The 20,697-nt window shown below is 40.2% G+C and overlaps 1 protein-coding gene across 4 annotated transcripts in view; it reads right to left on the bottom strand.

Annotated features, from left to right (window-relative positions):
* The window catches only part of LOC135935697 (uncharacterized), a 266,355-nt gene that overhangs the window by 156,316 nt on the left and 89,342 nt on the right, over positions 1–20,697 (bottom strand). For all 4 annotated transcript variants that reach the window (XR_010574243.1, XM_065478220.1, XM_065478221.1 and 1 more), the window contains exons 4-5: positions 13,822–13,939; positions 5,832–5,998 (exon numbers count right to left, since the gene is read on the bottom strand). Coding sequence is in view for 3 of the 4 variants with exons in the window: in XM_065478220.1 (XP_065334292.1) it covers positions 5,832–5,998; positions 13,822–13,939 (285 nt within the window). In the remaining variant the exon portion in view is untranslated. The remainder of the gene's footprint in view (positions 1–5,831; positions 5,999–13,821; positions 13,940–20,697) is intronic.

Here is a 20,697-nt window from a genome sequence, read left to right as displayed (position 1 = left end):
GAGATGGAAATGAAGTTGTTTAGGCAAATATTTTAGCCGTTTTATTGCGTCAATAAACCTCGACTGCCGTTTTATTTCTCCGAAGAATGCTTTATGCGCCTTTTCATTGCGATTATTTAAATAAAAAAAGGAGGATTGTTGCATGCCGCGTGATAACCGCTCGGCGCATTTCATTCCGCGCGTTTAATTCTTGCTTCTTGCTATCGCGGCTGGAATTTCCTGATACAGAAATCGGCTTGCATAATTCATGTGCGGACGATATTCAAATCAGACGCTGAATGCCACGGATATTGGACATTTTTGTGTTCGTGAATACTCGTTTCTCATCCGGTCTGAAATTCTAACCTCTGATCAGCATAAAATATATTTTTAGTTTAATCGGAGCTACCATATTTCTTTGAGCGTGTCAACTGTCCAAAACTACATTCGGCCGACGTATAGATTTCTGTGTTAAGTTCTTAATAACTTTTACGGAGATCAAACTAACAATCATAAAGTGAATCTTTTTTTTTTTTTTAAAAAGTGAGTCTTAACGCTTTTCCACAGGTCATAAAATCATTCTTGCCGCCTCTGAAAAAAGTAATCATTGCAAACTTCTAAAAGCGTGTCAATTGTCGTAAAGCAGATTACGCAGGCATAAACGCGGCCATAAAACACCTTAACCTCGCGACATCCCATTTTTTAATGTTCTTCGAAAATTGGCCAACCTCCTGCTTTGGTATGAACTATTCGCCGGATTTATCTTCAGCTGCGGTCATAAAAGCGGTGTAGCATAGAGTCATTTAAAAGTGTGTCTCCCTCATCACTAGCCATCGTCCTCCTTTTGTTGTTGATGAAAGCTCTACAGGAAATTGAATTCGCTGTCCGGCAGAGACATTCTTGCAGCTCTTTCTCTTTTTACGACGCCCAACTCGTCCCTCCCACTTGTGTACACGTGTATGCTGCACACCATAAAAACTTCCTGCTCTCCACCAACGGCAGCAACCCAGTTGTAGTTACAAACTGCAAGTTTATCGGGCGTAAAGGCGTCGTTATTATACATACAAACAGACTCGCATCTACACCCGTTCATATATATACATATTCACGTATGGGGCTGGTGAAAAGCGAGGAAGCAAGCACCCCTCCATCGCATCGCCACGCCGTATTGATCCCGTCGGCTCTTCTTTTAATTTTTTCCCACTAACCTTTGCGACTTTGACCTCTCTCTCGCCACACGTAATATGTTTTCCTCTCACTCTCTCACTTTACAGCTGGAAAATGGGGTTGCCTAGAGGTTGGGAATTCTAGTCTTTACTCTATTTATTTTGCAAACCAAGATTTAATTTTTAGTACGAAAAAAAGGTTGCAGCGGTTGCATAAATTAATCCCAACTTTTCAATTTTGACTGCCATTTTTGCGTGGGGTTTAATTATCAATTATTATTCCCCTAGATGACCCACGTAGCAAAACGTGATTTTTCAAAGCAAATAAGATTCTATGCAGTAATACTATTAGGCTCCTGTGATTCAGACTTAACAGAAAAAATAACGTCAATGACAATGAGACGCTCTCTAAAAGACTAACTTGAATGAATGGATGGCAACCGTGTCATTCCTCAATCAAATGCCCGTCATTTTCCCCCTCTGGTAGCATCCATGAGTGCCACTTTCCAGTAAACGCATGTCAGTTAGATGATATCTCGGACGCAAATATCAATCATATTTGCTCGTTACCAGTGGGAGCTATAGACAATTGTCATTCCGTTTGCTGCTCAGTCGGAGTGACGGCGGCACGAAGAGAACGTTTTACCGCAGAAAGAGGATTGAACTGACTGCTGAGGGGCGAGTTTCCCATCTACACTGACGCATCCGTGTGTATTTGTGCGTCATTCCTGTGTGTTTGTAGTGAACGCTGCCTTGAGTGGCGTTTCTGCACGTTCTGACAACAGAGCGATTCGCTCCTGCGGTGATCCGCCTCCTCTAAGCGGATGCTGCGAGCAATTCACAAAGTGAAAAGTGCCATTAACAAATGTAAAAAAGGCGCGATGCACTCGGCGTGAGTGCTTCACTCACCGAACATGGATGTGAGAAAATTTTAAACGGTATTACGCTCGACTCTTATTGTTAGTAAAATTATTACCTTCAAAAGTTGGTGAAAGATTGTTTATTTTTGTTTATATCGCTCGTGATATTAGAAAAAAATACGCTAAATAATATTTCAAGACTAAGGTCGCTCCGTGGTCATTATTAGTATATATAACCTTAAATTTTCCCTTTATTAACTATAAAAAAATCGGTATCATTTCTAGATTTGGGAAAAAGATTTGTGACATCCTTTTCTTAGTTATGTAAAATGCAGCTGATTACATAAGCTTCGTAATTATGATGTTCACTATGGGAATTTTTGCAATTTTGACAGGAAAACCAACAACAAGACTCTCTCCTCGTTGATCTCAATCAGTTTTAATGAATTTAATTAAATTACTTCTTTAAAATCTTTAATAAAAACTCTAAATTATTTTATTCATTTACCATATAAAATCAAAAAAGCCAATTTCAAAATTGATCATTTAATACGAGAGTGTATTTAGCAAACCCCTACTAATTGTAAAAAGACTAATAATAATTACGAAAATATTGCAGAATTACAGATTCAAAATGATAAAACTGTTGCTAAACATATTTGGTCCCATTTTGGCTTTGCTCTTTAAACTAAAACGTTGTTGCAAAGGATATATTTTTCAGTAAAATTTTCCAGTTGAATTTATGACGGAATAATTTGATCCAAAGAAATTGACAAGAATAATAACCAAAATCTCTAAAAACACAAATTAACGTCTGAAAATTTGGAACATTCTCGTCCAAAAATTCAACCAAAAGAGTCGAAATTTTGGCCTAAAGCCTACACTAAAATTCCCAAGACCAAGTATAGTAGCCAACAGCATTTGCCTGCAGTTGCATCGATTTGTCTCCGTCGCCAAAACCGCAAACAGGACGGCCCAGAAAATTACGAGAGAGAGGACCGAAATTAGTGTTTGCCAAAACACAGTGAGGCCCCTGCGACGAAACCACTTGTTTTCTCTGGTCGTTGGCCGCGGCACCAACAACACACGCGCCGAACGGGCGAGCGTACGAAACGATTCGTGTCCGCAGAACCCGGGAGCAGCGCGCTATTAAAGCGGGCGCTAATAATTCCGGACAGTGCTAAACGGTTTCCTATTCCACCACCCACCGGCGACTGCACAATGCCCGCGCGCGTTGTGAGTGTGCGTGCGAGCAGCCGGAGCTGAGGCGAGTGTTTGGCCAGGCTGAGTGAATGTAAAGTACCATTAGGGCGAATAAACCGCAGAATTGCCAATGGTGTTACACTACTGTGTGTGCGTTTGTGCGGCGTGTTGTTCTATTCAATGGTCCACGACCGGATAATGCGCTCCCACTCGCCCTTCCTGCTATGAATAGACGCGCACACACACACCCCATAAGCCAAGCAAACGCGTCACATCAAATTTCTGAACGCGACATAAGGTTGCTGGGTGGAACGGCCTGTACACAGGCACGTGTCAGACATTTTGCCTCGCCATTGTGGAATTGAGATTATGTCGGAGGTAAATGGGCAGGCCTCGATAAATTTTGATCGGACGCAAATCAATAGTTCCACAAGGAAAGGTGGTTTGGCATATTCAGTAGTTGTTACAAAATTGCAAAGCATTTTCCGACGTAATAATAAAGGGAAATTTCTGTTGACAGAATTCAACACAAGTATCGAATTTGTTGACGAATGTTTATTTTCTGCGGCACTTTGAGGAAATATTTGTTTGGGTCAGACATCGGGAGAATAATGATAATAATTATTTTATACGCTGCGAAATATCTGAAAGTAAGAGTTGATGTTACTGTTCGAAGTTTTGAAATCGGTCTTTGCGTTAGCGGACAACGCCTCCTTAATTGCCCTGATTGATGGTCTCTTGAAACGTAACATAGGAAACAATGGAAATAACCCATCAAGATTTCCAACAACTACTGTTTAACAATTTGACACATCTTCATATAATATGCCACCTTGTGCAGTCATGGCGTAACGATAAATTACTTCTTTTGTCCACAAACGTGCGGTGGACGGTTAAAAAGCACTGTGACTGAGCTCTAGTATTTCTGCGAAACGTTTTAAATTAATATTTTTGCCTTACATTTCCTTATAGGAAGCTCAGTCAGATCCGATAACGATAATTAATTCATACGCATTAGTTTTTAACTCAAATATTAGGAGGAGCTTTTGCGTTTTAAAAAAGCTGATTCAAACATGAAATACCGTGTTAAAATTTGGCTAGTTCGGTGTTCACTAAATATGAGCTGCTCAAATACTGTCACAAATGTTGAGCAATACGTGGTTCAATCTGGCGGACGAACACGGTCTGGAGCATTCGTATGCACATTCACAAAAGGCTCCGAATCAAGAGTCTTTTATGCACACGCGGCGAGTCAGATTAACGCAGCCGCTTTTACTCTCGTATTTGTCGCCGGGCGCGCGATAATATTAGTCGAGGCAACAACATATATATGTATCCTGTTAGGGCCGGTAATAAGTTTTTGGCCAGCCAAGCGTGAATGGATATGTATTAGTTTCAACATGGGAAATTCCGTATAATACGGGCGTTGTAAATTCCGCTGGAGTCTGGCGCTTTGTGGCCCCTCGGTTGGTTTCCCATTCAAAACACAAACAAACTTTGCTCGGCATAATATAATTTCCAATTTTGGTTTTTCAGCAAACAAAACCCTTCGACATGCCTGCCGGTCGATTTGCTTAAATTAACCTGTTCGGCACGCAAGAGACGCAATTTGATTGTTTTCCTAGCCAGCAAATTAATTAATTGTTCGTCCGATGCGGCGGCTCTGCGCGCTCAAACACACAGCACACTGCAACAAACTATATCATTATCGCGCTCGCTCGACTCGTTTGAGTGTTTGTTTTCAATTAATTGAGCCCCCTCCCCGCCCCCCCGGCCCAGTGCCTGGGTATGAATCATAACAGTCTCGTTCGAGACTCACAACAATGATTACAGAGTCGCGACGTGATTAATCACACATTTTGCAGCATGTGAACAATGCACCACTGCAGCACGGAGCCCGCAGCGGGTATGCAACCGGTTGTACAGCTGCTGCCTGCAGTTTACATAACTCAAGAGTCTGCAGGCGCTCGCACGATTCGAGAGTGAATTATTTCGCGTTTCACGTTGTAATCCGCTCCCCACCGCGCAACTTTCAAGCCACTTAATTGCTCAACTTGAAAAAGTAGGTTGCGAAATCAGAGCTTGTTGAAGTTGAAGTGGTTGGTTCCCTGATGGACGTTAAATAATATTCTTTCCTTATTGCTACAAATTGCATCTCTAATTTAACTTTTGTTACTATCCTGCAATTACTTCTGGGAGTTGAGGATGATATCACACGAGAGTGCATTTTACTCTAGTGTAACACAAATTAATGTATATGAATTCTCGGCTTGTTTGTCTACTACTGAATTAATTTGATACAGTTGTTTTTATTGTTCATTAAGAAATTCGTATAAAGTATAATCTGCAATTATTTGCTCTTTGGAAAGCTTGAAAGGCTATTTGCTATTTTTCATTCTTTGGCAACCAAAGCAACAATTTTGAGTGGTAAAATTTTACACCACGGTGGTTCTCGTTAACTAAACCTAATTCGTTCTGATTGAAGATCTCATTTCGCATCGGTTCACCTCTTTCGAGATGGGATATTGGGTCAATTCAAGATTTTTGAGCGATTATATTTTGCAAATGATAAAATATGTTTTAAATTTCAACAATATTTTTGACTGAGTGGATTGGTACTCACCAGGATAGTAGACGAAGTTCTTTTTTATCTCGTACTGCGCCTCTGGGATACGCAGCTCGCAGTGGAAGACGGTTGGTTCAAGCGGATACTCAATGACTGTGCTGGCAAGCACGTCGTATGAGCCTTTTTGGGATCGCGTCTCTATCTTTACATCTTCCAGGGTGCCACTGTAAGAAAAATATGTAGCGTGTGTTAGAAACATGTCTATTTTTTTCAAAATTATTTTGTTAATTTGTCATTTTCAAAAACCAGAAATAAATGAGATTCATCAAACGAATAGTTATAGATCTAGCCACGTTAACTTTAATTACTGTACTGATGTATAAATGCAAATAAATATATCTAATCTAAGCCTACAAATTTAGGACGCACGTAGTTCGCACCGAGCTGTCTTTAATAGCTGCACCTCCTAAAGCAAAATGTTTGTTTATTTTTCTTCTAGCCACTATGAAATTTAAAATTTGGGCGCTAAATTACCAGAATGAATGGCCTGAGTGAGCTCAAAAGGAAAATCTGTTGTGCTAAAAAATAAAAAAAAGATCCCAATTACATTTTTTTCTTCATACATTTTATTTGCATCAATTGATTGCTTAGTTTTTGTTTAAATAACACCCTCCCCCTAAAAATGGCAAAATGTATTTTTTGATGTATAACAAAAATAGAATCAGCCCGTTTACTTGATTCTTTGCATTTATCTCGGGCACGACCAATCAGAGGCCATCAAAACATGCCCCTTCTGAAATGACACGAAAGAGAGTTTGTCATAGTGCCACTCCAAGCGGAGATGAGCAAAACTTTCACAGTATTTTGGTCCGCGCGCCGTGAACTCTGGCTGGATCGAGTCGAAACGCGGCCTCTTTAAAAGCTCAGGCAATTAATCACCGCTGACGATGACTAACGACAGGAATTGACGTCCGCGCTGTCACAGGCGCTGTCGATTCGGCGGCCATCCCGGCCCGTCGCTACACTGCGGCCCCTGGGCTGGAACCACAGGTTACCAAGCGCAACGCCAAGCGTGCTCATCGCTCGTTCCGAAAGCTTTACCGTCCTTAATTGGCGCGAGAAGCCATCGCCTATCGATCACATGCTGCTGGAAAATATTATATACAGATTCGCGGAAAAGGGTTTAGAGTAAGTGGATCGTGATTATTCACCATATTGAGGAGGCACGATACTAATTGATCGGTGCTGGAGCCACGGATTTGCAGAGATAAGCAATATTTTGATATTACCCTATTTTCAAATTTGCTGATCTGGGAGATAAATGCTTTATGGGTTATTTGATATGAAATAGGATGAGATAATGAATCAGTTCAAAGTTAATCATATTTTCCCCTTAATCTCTGTTTTTACATTTACCAGCGTAAAACAAAATGAATTAAAATAAATTACTGGAATTATATTTGAAGCATTTATCCTTTGCTTTAATAATTATTAGTCAGTAAAATTGGAAATTTAAGACGATTTGATATTTTTCTACGCGTCTAATTCAAATGAGCAAAAATCACGCAATTAAAAGTTCTGTGAGCCTCACTTAAAATGGTCAAAATCTACGTTTAGAGTCCAAAAAGCACTATTATCGTTTGTATACATTATGATTAAAGCCTCTCAATAGCTAGAACTAAACAGGTGGTTAAATCTGGCGCATAGAAAATAATTCAAATATAAATATATGCTTCTACGAAATGTAGCTCATTATCAAGCATCAATGTGGCCGCAACTCATTGCACACAGAATATTCGAACAGTTAAATTCGCAATAGCGAGACGAAATAATTTGTGCGTGTATTAGGGCTTCAGTCGAAAGCTTTGTATCTGTCAATGACTATGATTGTGAGTTTCAAAGCGGCTTTGTTTTTGGATTTCAACCATTTCATCAATGTCAGTTTCTACTGTATTTACGTAGTGCTTTGAGTGCTTTTGAGAGCTCCAAATTTGCTTCGATTTCTGCGGAAGGCACAATTCTTACTCTAATTATCTGGAATATAATTCGCGTTTGTGAGCAAATATTGGTCAATTAGCATGCCTGAAACGAGGTCAGAACGAATACACGTTTAACCAACAACCAACACACAAGCCCAGAAGCTTTATGCTGTGCACAACGGGGAACAATCCAATCCCATTTGCATTAAGCAGGTTTCAATTTTCATTAGAGGCCTAATTACTTGATTAACTGGAGCCCAGCGCGGCGCATGAAAAGCCGTTGGGAAACGCTGACAAAATAATCTTCTTGGCGCAATGCACACGTGAGCGGGTTGCAATCCGGCTTGTTTACATGGTGCGGGTGCAGCGACCGACCGCAGGCACCGCAAATAGATGTAGAAATCTGGTCGGAGCTTGCCTCAACACGACATTTATTATGCATTGCGTTTGTCTAGTCGGACGAGTGATTCCTCAGAGCTGCATTTGATTAATGCCGGGCTGCTTGAGCCAAACAGGAGATGAAACTCGCGTGCGAGTTTGAATTTTTCAAGTGGCTCGTACGAGATGAGCGAGCGAGCGAGCGAGCGGGAGAACGCACTTACATACTTACGAATGCAAATTTCCATCAGCAAGAAGTGTCACTATGATGCCGACAAACTGCGCCGCCACTCCCGTGTGTTGTTAAACAAAATTTAATTTCGACGAGCAGCGACCAACTTGTCGTGCAGAAACTTCGCAAGTTGTTAACTTGCGATTTCACTTGCGGAATTGTGAACTTTGTCTCGACACTAGATGCAGAGAGATGGGCGAGAAGCATACATATACGCAATCACACATCCACTCGATGTTTTTACGCACCAGGGTTGTGTGAAACAGAAATATACTAGTGATAAAATGAATTTTAAAGTTTCGTTTAGTTATAAAAACAAAATGTTGGGATTATGGGGTAAAAACTGTTTGAATGTGGAAGTAAATTATTGGTGAATACCAACAGTTGAATACATAGCAAGCTCATTCCAAACTTCTTATTGTTAGAGACGAAAAAAGTTCATCATTAGAGAATCATTTAGATTTAAATATTTGATTGAAGTTTTTTTTTTTCAAAAAATTGATGTCTTTTGCTTTTTATACCCTGAGGGTTGAGCGCGGTGTTTAGTTAAACTGTTGAAATTGTTCCACTAGATTTGAATATTTAATTTCGTCAAGTCCCATGAAAGCAACAGACACTACAATTGAATCCCGAATTATAGGAATTAAATCCAGAGCTGTTTGACACATCCTTTGTAATGGCTGTGTACAGAAAGTAGCACGTCGTCGTAGCTCCAATTACCTCGAGCTTCTGCTGCTTTGTCATTCAAGGGTGGATTACTTGAGTTTCACGTCTCATCTCTAAAGATGCAACTTATTATTTCACGAGAGCAAAATATCGTGTTTCGCAGCGAGCACAAAAGTGAAGACATGAGACGCTGGGCCGAAAATTTCATTTGCTGTCCGCTGCGTAAAGTAGCGTGTCATTATTTTAGTCTAAAAACTAAATAAAGGGAAAAGCAAGCAAGCAAGTGACACCCTTTGTGCGACGGCGGCGTGTTGCTCTTGCGAGACGAATTGAAAGGAGCAGCAGCAGCAGCAGCATCCTACATCTTAAAAAGATGGTACACTCCTTGTTCCAGCGTGCTTCCATTAAAAAAGATATCAGGTTCTGGTACGCTCGCGAGTGAGAGGGCCTTTCTTTCTCTCTTTCTTTCCCTTCTTTTGTAAGTAATATCCTTGTTGTGTAGCGCAGCAAAAACATCAGCCAGGCAGCAGCATAAGCCGCGTTTTTGGCGGTGGTGGCACTCCTTCGCTGCAAAAATTCCGCCTCCTTTCAGCGGCACGCACTTTGCCAGGAATATCTCTTACTCCTACGCTTTTACCTGCATCTCTCTCGCAGTCCTGTGGGGGCTTATACGCAAAAACGCAGCCGCCGCTTCTGGCCGAATTTCAAACAAATATCGCTGCCACAGTTCGGTTGAAGCGCAGCGTACATCGCACCCGTTGTTTGCTTTACGATGTTTTCGTATAGGCTTTGTACGAGCAAAGAACACGAAATTGTGCCCAATAAGAATAGGCTGTGTTCAGGATTTTTGGATCCTGGTGAAAAAGCCTGACTTTGTTCCTAATTTTTTTTGGTTTATCTTGAGACGTAGCACAGCATAATCTGTGCCACTGATGAATTTCAGAGAAATAAATTTAATTATGGATTAACTTGGTTGGGTAGTTTGCGGGTATTTCTTTTTTTAACTTTCAAAATCAAGTATTGATTTGGTTCGTGTTTGCCATACAAATTTATCCTCTTCGTAGAATTCACGCGAGAAGTTTTAGCTGTAATTGAAAATATATATATACTTTTTTGCATTGTCATTTAGAAGTTACAATACATATTTAGTAATCTCACAGGACACGCACCTCAAGTCATCTCTATGGAATAATCTCGGAGATTTTCGGAAAGTAAAAATGGCCCATGAATCGATTTAAGTCTATTTACTAAAAAATCATCACGATTGATTTTCTTTAAATTATTTTTAACGTTTGCCAAAATATCATTTGTCCAGTCCGTATAACTTAAAAACAATGGAATTGTTCAATATTTTGGCTACGCTTCAGCTTGCAAGTTAAAGCCGCTTAAAATTCCCACTAACAGTTAAGATTTTAGGCCACACAGCAATAACAAAGTGTTAATCTAGGCGAAACACGACCGGCTGACCTTAAATAATTCTAAAAATGCTGCGCCTCTGCAAAATGTTACTTTGTCATATTTCGCATGACGGGACACATACATATTGCAGCATCAAGTTGACATTACAGTGACATTTAGCGTTCGGAGACAAAGAACTAACCCTCGCCCATATAAAGCAAAACACGCGAGCGCTAACCGCACGGAGTGGGGGTGTTTCCAGCAAATCGCAGCATACACACACACGTACACGTACATGTATTATTACATATCGCGTAATTATTAATAGACTTCGCTGATTTTGAGCAAGCCCAGATTCAGCTCCATTTATAGGTAGGCTCTCCATCGGGCCGCCGCGCACAAAGCTCTTGTGGGCCCACATTCGGTCCAAGCGTGTAAACTGATTGGTTCGCCGATATTGGAGCGAGAGCTCGGAATTAGTTAGTCAATCCGCAACTTTTATACTAGCAGCATCCACTGAAGGGAGAACGCAATGCAAACGACAAGCCCAGCCGCTTCTCTACTGCTCTATAATGAGGCCGCAGGCGTTTGATGTAATAATTATAGTGGAACCATTTTGATTCTCAACCTCAGCTTTGCTTGCCTCAGGGACGTATATGCGATAGCTGATGTTGGAACGCTCTTTATTCTAGCCAGCCTTTCGTAATTGATGGAGATAATTACGGGGAGCTTAGCAGATATTTCTGCAGAAGACAGGAAATGTAGGCAAATTCAATTCCGAGAATATCTCGTCTATATTAATCTAAAAATAAAAGTTATGCATAAAATATTGTGTTTGAACGTGTTAGTAACAAATTATTGTCTGCGTTATTTTCAACTTTTAACAAAAATTAAAGTTGGACCAATTTGGAAAATATTTTTAAAATTCCTCATAATAACATGGAGTTTCTCGGTATTGTTAATAAAATTGTCGTGATTTAAGATTAAATTGTGAATATTGATTTTAGATACGCCATTTTGAATGCATGGATATTTATCAGAGGTTCAAAATATTTGTGTCCATATACCCACCCACACACAATGGAATTTTTATACTTTGAGTGTGTCATTTGTCGTGTACATTTAACAAACCCCGCCCCCATATTCTGCTTTGATCTCTGCACCAGAGTTTGTTTTTTCATTAATTTTCGTCAAAGGCCTGGCGACGCATACAAAAAATATTTTGCCAGCACCGTGCTCGAGGATATAGCGCGCGCGCACACACACACACGGTAGTTACTGCGAATAGGCAAAAATGCTTGAAGAGTCAGGCTGGCTGAGATTTTAAAAAGCGCCGGCAGCCAAGCCACCCGCTTTGATATCTCATAATTAGTCGGCCCAGCTTTGAGTGCAGACCACACTTATTCTTTTCAAAGCCGCTGGCACAGTCAGGTAGTTTGTTCTGTTCTTGAGGTGGCGGCGGCGGCAGTGGTGACTCCGTGTGGTTCCGCGAAAATGGTAATTAGACCGACATGGACATTCCGCGGCTTTAGTGTGTTCGCAACGGTTAATTACGGTGAACGTGGACCTTCGCTCTTCCCACGAACAAAAATGCGAGGTTGTTGGAAAACAGGAAGAGGGAAAATGCGTGACATCAAAGGTTTGTGAAAAAGCATTATAAATCGAGTACACCACAGCAACCAAAATGAGTTCGTCTCTTTACTCGGATTTAGGCGTCTGTGCAATTTCACTATTTTACATTTAATAAACAATTATTTAACGCAAAAATTGTATGCTTGTGAAGTGATACTACAACTTTCGACTGTATCTCACGCCGATTAATCTCGAGCTCCCCAACCGTAAAAGCTGCCGGGGCAAATGTCGAAAGTTCTAATCCAAAATTAGCTGCATCCATTTCTCTCCGCTAGCAAAATCAATCAAGCCTCCGATCCATCACCTCGCATTTATTTCCGCTCCGGCGCGGCAGACAAAACTTCAGCTCGAATCATTTCTAGAATTAATCCCGAAAGTTGGTCAGCAGCACCGAGCGAGGGTGCGAGCGCTCCACTGTCGGTCGATCCGAATCCATCCGTTCGTCCAGCCAAGCAAACGACCGGCGTGCTTACTTCAAAGCAGCAGCAGCAGCAAGCGCGACAATCACAAAGGTGGTTGTGGGCCAAGATTTCTAAATAATTACAAACACATCTCGCAGACGGCATTAATGGCTGGCACAAAAGCCGGCGTAATAGGCGGGCGGGTGGTACACAAAGGCTCGTCTTACGCCACCGGCGCATGTATTGTTAATACACTTAAGTGCACTGCATGCGGGAAGCTACGAACTACATGCACGCCTTGAATAGAGAGACGCACACCACCCTTTTCTGGTCAATGGGTCTCTCTGGAATCGGTCTTAACCGAGGAGGAGACTAATAATTCAAAATAATTATACCAAAATGCACAACAAATTTCGAAACTCCGCAAGGAGTCAAGATAAGAACGGATTGTTGAAATTTAAAAAATATAATTTCAGAATTTTTACAAGTCCCTCACTCCATTTGGTTTTTCTGAACTTATTTTCTTTAATGGTGAAATCAACCGGCTGGTTTGACTTAAATCAAAGTTCTCAATCTTTTAATTCGATTGTTTTCTCACATCAATAAAAGCTCTTATGAAAATTTTCGCTTTTCAACATTCAAAGAAATGCAATTGATACAGTATATTAAAATGACAGTTAAAATTGCATATGAAATTGTCGGTTCTATTTTACCATTTTTGGCGTCCTTAGTTTTCAAATCGAAAATCAATTGAGATAGTAAATCACAATTTTCTCGTTTTTTCGCTTTTCTTTCGATTTATTCTCTTGTTCAGAAATTTATGGATTAAAAAAGTTGATTTTGATTTTGGAATTATCAAAATTTTACAGGCAATTCTGTGAGCAGTTTATTTTGATCCCATATTCCTGCTGGGCTCCTTAAAGTTAGTTGTCGATCTATGCAGAGCTTTGGAAAAGTGGGAAGAATTTCAGACCTAGATTAATTACGTCTAATTAATTTTGATAAAAAATAATAATCAAAATTCGCTGGCAAACCCATCTGAATTCTACCTAATTCTCAAGAAATGTTGTATTTATTTAAGTAAAAAGACGTGCAATGCGTACAAAATTAGCTGTATATTTTGGATTAAATTGTCTAAAACTCTATCATTATTCTTTTTTAAAATCAAGGCCCCCGCATCTCCTTAAAATGTTGTGTCGAGCAAAGAGGCCCATGAAACTCGCCTTGGGCGCGATTTAACGCCCTGATTTTCCCCGTCCGCCCCAAGGCAACAGCACACGCGATGGATTGTACAGCATTCCGAAGAGCAGGCAAGTTAGCCGGCGGGCTAATTAGAGCGAGTTAATTAATTAATTACTCACCTGTCCGGGTAGAGTGACAACTTGGGCTCGGGGAAGGCGCCCGTGGCGAGGCAGCTGATGTTCACGAGGCCTTCGCGAGGACCGCGGCTCTGCCACACCTCGAACCGCTTCTCCGGGGCTGCAACACAGACGCACGAACGATCGCATTTATTTCTCAATTTTCATTTGACAGGAGGTGGGCCACACAACGGCGCGTGCACACACGAGCCTCATTTTGCTTAATTGGCTCCTGCATGCACGAGAGTTAAGTGGCGAAAGGGTGAAACGTCTAGGCATTGGATAACAAGAGCTCGATGGGAATTGAGCTATATGGAATGGTTTGCTGCTTCCTCTTGCCATATGCGTGTGAAATGCCACTAGCACCGGAACGAACTTAATTTATTTATGAACCACTTTCAATCCGGATTGTGGCATCGATTTTGCCGTAATCTGGGAGATTGGTTTAATGATTTTCGGATAATTCGTAGCGTTTGACACTTGAATTATATCCACGAATTTTCAGAGAAGAATATGACCCCAGTACTTGTGAAAAAAATCTGGTTTCAAACACAAAACTAAACAATCTTCTTCTGCATACTTAAACTGACATTGAAATTCTGAAGGATTAAACGCGTTAGCAAGGATCTCACTGGATTAATTTAGCCTGCCCTAATGTAGGCTAAATTCAGTACCTGAAATCACTCGATTTGACAACTATGGAATTTTAAGGACATTTTGAATAAGAAAATATATGATTTAATGATGAAAACTTGAATTGATTTTACAAATCAGATTTTGTTTGATTGAGGTGAACATTTTGATGACCATTTTTATGAGATATTTGGGTAGATGGGTCATTTTTTATATTGTGAAAAAATCTCACTGAGGATTTTTTGATATAATTTTTAACAAACACCAATATTCTGAAGGACGAGCACAATTCTTTTCAAATAAATAAATATATTTTTATTGCATTTTTATCACTCAGTACATTAATATTATTACAAATTTAAACTGAGACAAATTTATTTTAGGTTGCCTCTAAGTCAGTTCAAATTTGGAGCAATTATCACCAGGTGACCTTATAGTTTACATAGTTGTAAAGTATGTAGATGAAAAATGTACCACAATATGACCAAAACGTAGCTTCTTAAGAGTTGTCTTAAGAGAATTTCCCACTGCCTTTGCATGATAATCGTTCCAAATTTAAAAAAGAACCTCATATTTTAAATTCAAAAGGTTACTAATGTTCAGTGAAATAAATGCGTCAGGTATTTATGAATTCAGATCAAGTTTTAAAATTGAGCTGCCTCAGTTTGGCGCAGAATCAATGACCCAATTCCGGGGACGCGCACATCGCTCGCTGATTATAATTTATCCTGTGTGCATGACTGCTTTGATCTGGTTGTTATCTGATATTATTGCTTCGGCTGCGCACCGAAACCATTGAACTCTCGCATCGGAACAAAATAGTCGCGTGCATGGAATTAATTGAATCAATCTGCAGTCAGCAGTTCGCAATGCATTTGTTCAGTCAGCCGGCGCCGAGTGGCGGCGGCTGAATCGTTTGAATTACAAATTAATCAGATTTGATTGCACACGCTTTCTCCGCGCTCGCGCGCACACACACTCTTATTGAGATAAATCAGGCGAAGAGACGGCCGGGATCTAACAACTCGGCTAATTGCGAAGTTTGGAACTTGCGAGGCAGACAAGTGGGTCGTCGCTGCTGCACTGGTGACGCCACTTTTTGCAGCTGCGCCCCTGCATTGATTGATGGACAAAAATGCTGCTAATTTGCACCAGGCATGCCGTTCAATTGGTGCAACAGCTGCAGCTATACCTTATTGCCTCTTTTATTGGTGTCAGTTGTATTTGATCAATTATATAGCTGGCATTGTGTTTGCACTCCCAGCGCACCAAGCCGGTAAATATTGAGTTCCTAGAGAATGAATGCAATATTTCTAGCCCAATGCGCCGTTTGATTGCTGCGGGCATGAGGACCGTACTCACTTCAAACCAGCAGGATTCAAATGGATTAAAAAGTCTTTTCAGCTACAAAATGTATATAATTTTAATACGGCTTAAAAGGAATTTGAACCATATTTATATATTTTAAATAAAAGTTGATTATCTTTCAAACAATACTATTGCATAAAAATGTTCCAATCCAACAACTCGAGACATTTAAAAATTGATATCCAATAAGTGGATCATCGATCATTACAAAATTATGAGCCGAGTCACGATTAGCTGATGAACCATGGCTTGATTTTGCTTGTCGCGAACAATAAAAGCCTAAATGTGGCTAAATTAATTTAATGGAGGATTAAGGACAACGCATAGCTCCATCCTTATCATTTCACTCGGGCTATAAAATTTGATTTTCGCTCGTGCTGTTAGTTTCTCTGCAGTGACATTTCGGCCGTTGACTAGGCTGGCCTGCGACCGCTTAATTACTTAATGGTGATTATTTCGTCGGTCATCCCGCCCTAGCGCAGCTGATAACGTTGGCAACACGCACCTGTTAGCCCGTTTGAGATAAGCACACGCCACTGAGCAAAGCCGGTCGGCCGGCAGGGCAGCTTTTGGCGTGCAAAAAATACGAGCCAAAAAGAGAACTCATTCATCTCTTTCAATTTTGATTCAATTGCCACGCGTATCATCCGGGCGCAGCAAGACGCGCCCCCTCCCTGGCAGAGAGCCCTTTTTGCTCACTCAAACACGCCCCGGCCGCGCCGGTTATTGTTTAATTAAGCCCCTGGGGGAAAGTTGCGTTTTTCCTCCCTGCGAAACGCCCGCAGGTGGAAAAATGACATGACTTGCGACTTCGTGCTTCCGCTTTTTCTCTGCCATTATCATGTGCGTGTTTACCTGCGGCTGATGGCTGAGTGAGATGCAAACCCCCCTAACCCATCCCTGCGCTCTCAGTGCGCAGTAAAAGGATTTCGCATGGATGTTTTTCCATGCTTAGAAATGACTTTTAGGGGAATGTTTTCATGGGGGAAAATCGCTCCAGGAGATTTGAGATCGAAATATTTTGATATCCTTGCATATCTTTTTTTAATAAAAAGGGAAAATGCATTTTACTCACCACACCAGTTTAATAATTCCAGTCTGCTGATAACTTGGCTTAATATTTTGATTCAGTAACAATTTAATTTTCATATTCAATGATATATTTGGAGAAATAAGGTTTTGCGGACAAAGATTGTGTTCCTTATTTCCTAATTAAAGTGATGACTCAGGCTGTTAATTTTGGCTTTTTATACTCCCTTGTAACTGTAACTAAAAACAGTTATTTAATTTCTAGAAATTATTCGGTTTTACATGGATTTTAAACCCATCTTTTGTAGTACAAGTCCCTATAGCACTAAAGCCTATCAATGGGAAAGAACTCAGTTAATTTTACGTATAAACACAACACAGAAGTAACATTTCCATTTTTTCTGTGCTGCTTTTACGTTGCCAAAGAATGATCCCAAAGTGTGATTTAATGGGTCAAAAATTTGCAATGAATAACTGAACCTTAAATTAACATAAAAACTGTGTTTGGTTGAAAAATCAATCCAAACCATTTTCGGTAGAAAATATACTAACTTGCACAAATTTGGATTTAAGCATATTAATTTCCTATATATGATTCTAAATTTTGCACTTTTCAGTGATAGCAAGGTTTTTAGCAGTTTTAGACTATTTACGAAAATGCGGCGTGAGATGACATTTGTTGTCAAATATGTATTTGCAGCAATGCTAATGTCTGCAGCGCATTCTTCGCTGCGTATATACTTTTTCAGATTAATTTGTTGTTTTGTTTGATTTTAAACTGTATATGACTTGTAGGAAGAATACATAAATACAATAATATGGTTCATACGGTGTAAAATTGCATGATTTGTTCTGAAAAGATGGTGGCACGATTAATAATTCCCTTGCGTCCAGAAACCTGAGGATATTGATTTAAATTCAAACATAGTAGTAATGCTCACAGAATAGGAATATAAATCAATTCATTTTATAATTACTCGTGTTAGAGCTGCCATGGATCGAATTCTTTGACAGGGTCAGACATATATTAGAATCACTGAGTAATTTTAAGCGTTTTTAAGCAATAGCTAACAAATCTAACATTATTCGTAACAAAGATTGCCAAATTATAAATATGACACTCAACTGTTGCAACTTTTTCAGGTGCTTGCGGGGTCAGTAAGATTTCCTTCCTCACTCTCCCAGTCCGCTCCACTCTCCCGCTGCGACACAGCGGGGGCGATGATGGATTTCAATTATAATTGGCCCCACGCACACCCTGCAGGCGTATTCAATTAAGAGCGAGGACGAAAACCCTAAGTGCACCAGATAATAAGCTGGCTGCGCGCAAGCGAATGTATCCCCTGGTTGTGCTTGTTCTTTTAATGCGGCTCTTTCTCTTTCTCTCTCCGTTTTTGCCAGCTCTCGGAGGCATATAAATCAAAAATGTAATTAACATAAAGTCAAAGAGAGAGAGAGAGAGAGAGAGAGAGAGAGAGAGAGAGAGAGAGAGAAGGAAGAGCGAGAGGGTAAAAAGTGGCGTCCGTCGTGGCCGGCGTAATAAATTCCCACTCGACACGTTTTATCACACACTCGCACTCGCCTGGCCCTGGATCTCTGTTCTCTTGTACCGCAGTCGGGCCGTATGTGTGCATGTTAGTATTATTTTATTGCCTCTGTCGAGACGTAGCCAACGCGATGGATGACACAATAATATATCTGCAGCAGTTTCCCGCGCTTGCTCAAGTTTTCCAGACTCGTTGTCTTTAAATTATTGGCCGGCTTAATGTGGCATTATCTTTCTGCACATGTAATTTATGAGCGAGCTGCTATGGTGCGCGCCAGGCTGAAATTAGCGTAAGTATAGCGGAAATTAGGTTGTACTTGCACCGTACTTGACAAATGTCCGATAAAAGCTGGCGTGCTTGTAATTTAAAATGGGGAAAACGACGACGGCTGAATTTCCTGTTAGAGCTGTGCTCTCCAAGGCAACTGTCCGATTATTCTTGTGAACCTTTTGCTATGATATGCATTACACTCTTGCTTGCAAAGTTAAGCTTTTATTTACATTACATGTATTACAGGAAAGTGTCAAAATACGCAAAATACGTGTAAAAATGGAATGGAAAGAGCCCCGCTGTTATGATATTATGCAAAGGCATCAACCTTCAGCTCGCTTCTTAAGGCTAATCGAAAGTTGCTCCAATCAATAAAATGTTCTTGGAAGCCATGCACGCACCACGGATATTTTTTTCAGTACAATATTCCAGAGTTTTTCTTTTCTCCGTGCCCTTAAAGGCAGTGCAGGCGACTCGGTCAAAATTTTGTTAAATATTGTAATTTTATTATTTAAAATCTTTCTAAAATACAAATAGCCCATTTGTTTTATGTTTTACTCACATCTCTACAGTTCATCAACTCCCCGTTGAATTTTGAATTCTAAACATTTTCTGTACATATCAAACAGTTTCAACACAAATTAACGTTGCATAAATATTTGACACGTGCTCATTAAATTTCATGAACTCAATATCCGTGTGGTTGGCAAACATTTTGAGCACTAAGAGCTGCCTGCTGCAGCTTGCCTATCAAAATCACCTGAGTCGCGTTCTCGTTTACTGCCTGCCCAGCAGAATAATAACAACTATTATCAACATGGGGCGGAGGAAAGGTTCATGCTGTATGTACGTACGCCAGTCTCGGGTTTCTATATTATCAAGCAGCGTTCGTGTGCAGTCAAAATGTAAATATATGAAAATAAAAGCGGTGTCGTTTACAGTGCGCCGCCTGACGGAGCACACACATACACACGTGAAATGATTCAATATCACGTAATTCTGGCCCCATGCTCACGGCGACCCCGCGTGTTATCGCCTTCGTATCAGCGCCTACATAAAAAGTATAATTAATTACGTTTCATTAGCCACGAATTGCATTAAACAGGAGCGGGGGAGCGGCCTTTTTTGCTCCGGCAAACGGCGCCGGTTGTTAAATATTAGACTTCCTTTGACGTGGGCTCCCTTATGGCAGTGCGTAATTGGCCGTTTACCTGATGTGAGACATTTAATTCTATCAGGCAACGGGCATGAAAGAAAGAAGAAAGCAGTGGCTTGTTATCAGCCCCTTCCGTGAATCAAAAAGAGAACAAGAATATTCGGATTGATATCGCTACCCCGAAGTAGAGGGAAATTTCATGGCGTGTGGCTCGGAGGGTTATTGAAATAAGTAATAAAACCTTGAGGTTTCAACTTAAATCTGTGAAAGGATATATTTTTAAAACGTCGGCAGGGAATGTGTTTGCTAATTGAATCATAAACAAAATTTGTATTAAGCCACTCCGAATTCACTGATATTGTAAGAGTTTGTGCTTGGATGCACCAAGGAAAATAAAGAGAAGAAAAGTTAAACCTCCTCATAAATTCTCGTACGTTTAAGTTTAATTATATTTAACACACGCAACAACAAAAATTTCTAGTAATAATTAATTTTGTTCTTTATGATTATCTTCGATTTCTTGTCCTATTAAACGCATTTTGACCTTAATATTGAAACATGAACGGGATATTTTCCGTTGGATTTTTCGCTGTCCAAACTATCTTAAAATCACTTTAAACTGCGTGCTTGTCTAGCACCTAGCTTTTGAGAAGCAATTTAAAATATTTAATTTCAACGACATTTGAGCTTAATCTGAAAGGCTTAACATTGAGTGTGCTATAGAAATCTTTCATGTCGTATTGTACGACTTCATTACCCAATATCTGCAGAGGACGATAAATTCCTCTGAATAATGAAAATCGAAACGACCTGGCACTAAACTGGTATGGAAATACGGCAGCAAAATTAAAGAGTAAATTATATCAGCCGAGTATA

This window comes from Cloeon dipterum, chromosome 2 (assembly GCF_949628265.1).
Source record: "Cloeon dipterum chromosome 2, ieCloDipt1.1, whole genome shotgun sequence".
Lineage (NCBI taxonomy): Eukaryota > Metazoa > Arthropoda > Insecta > Ephemeroptera > Baetidae > Cloeon > Cloeon dipterum.
Note: the sequence above shows the minus strand (reverse complement) of the source record. Positions and strands in the feature narration are given on the sequence as shown.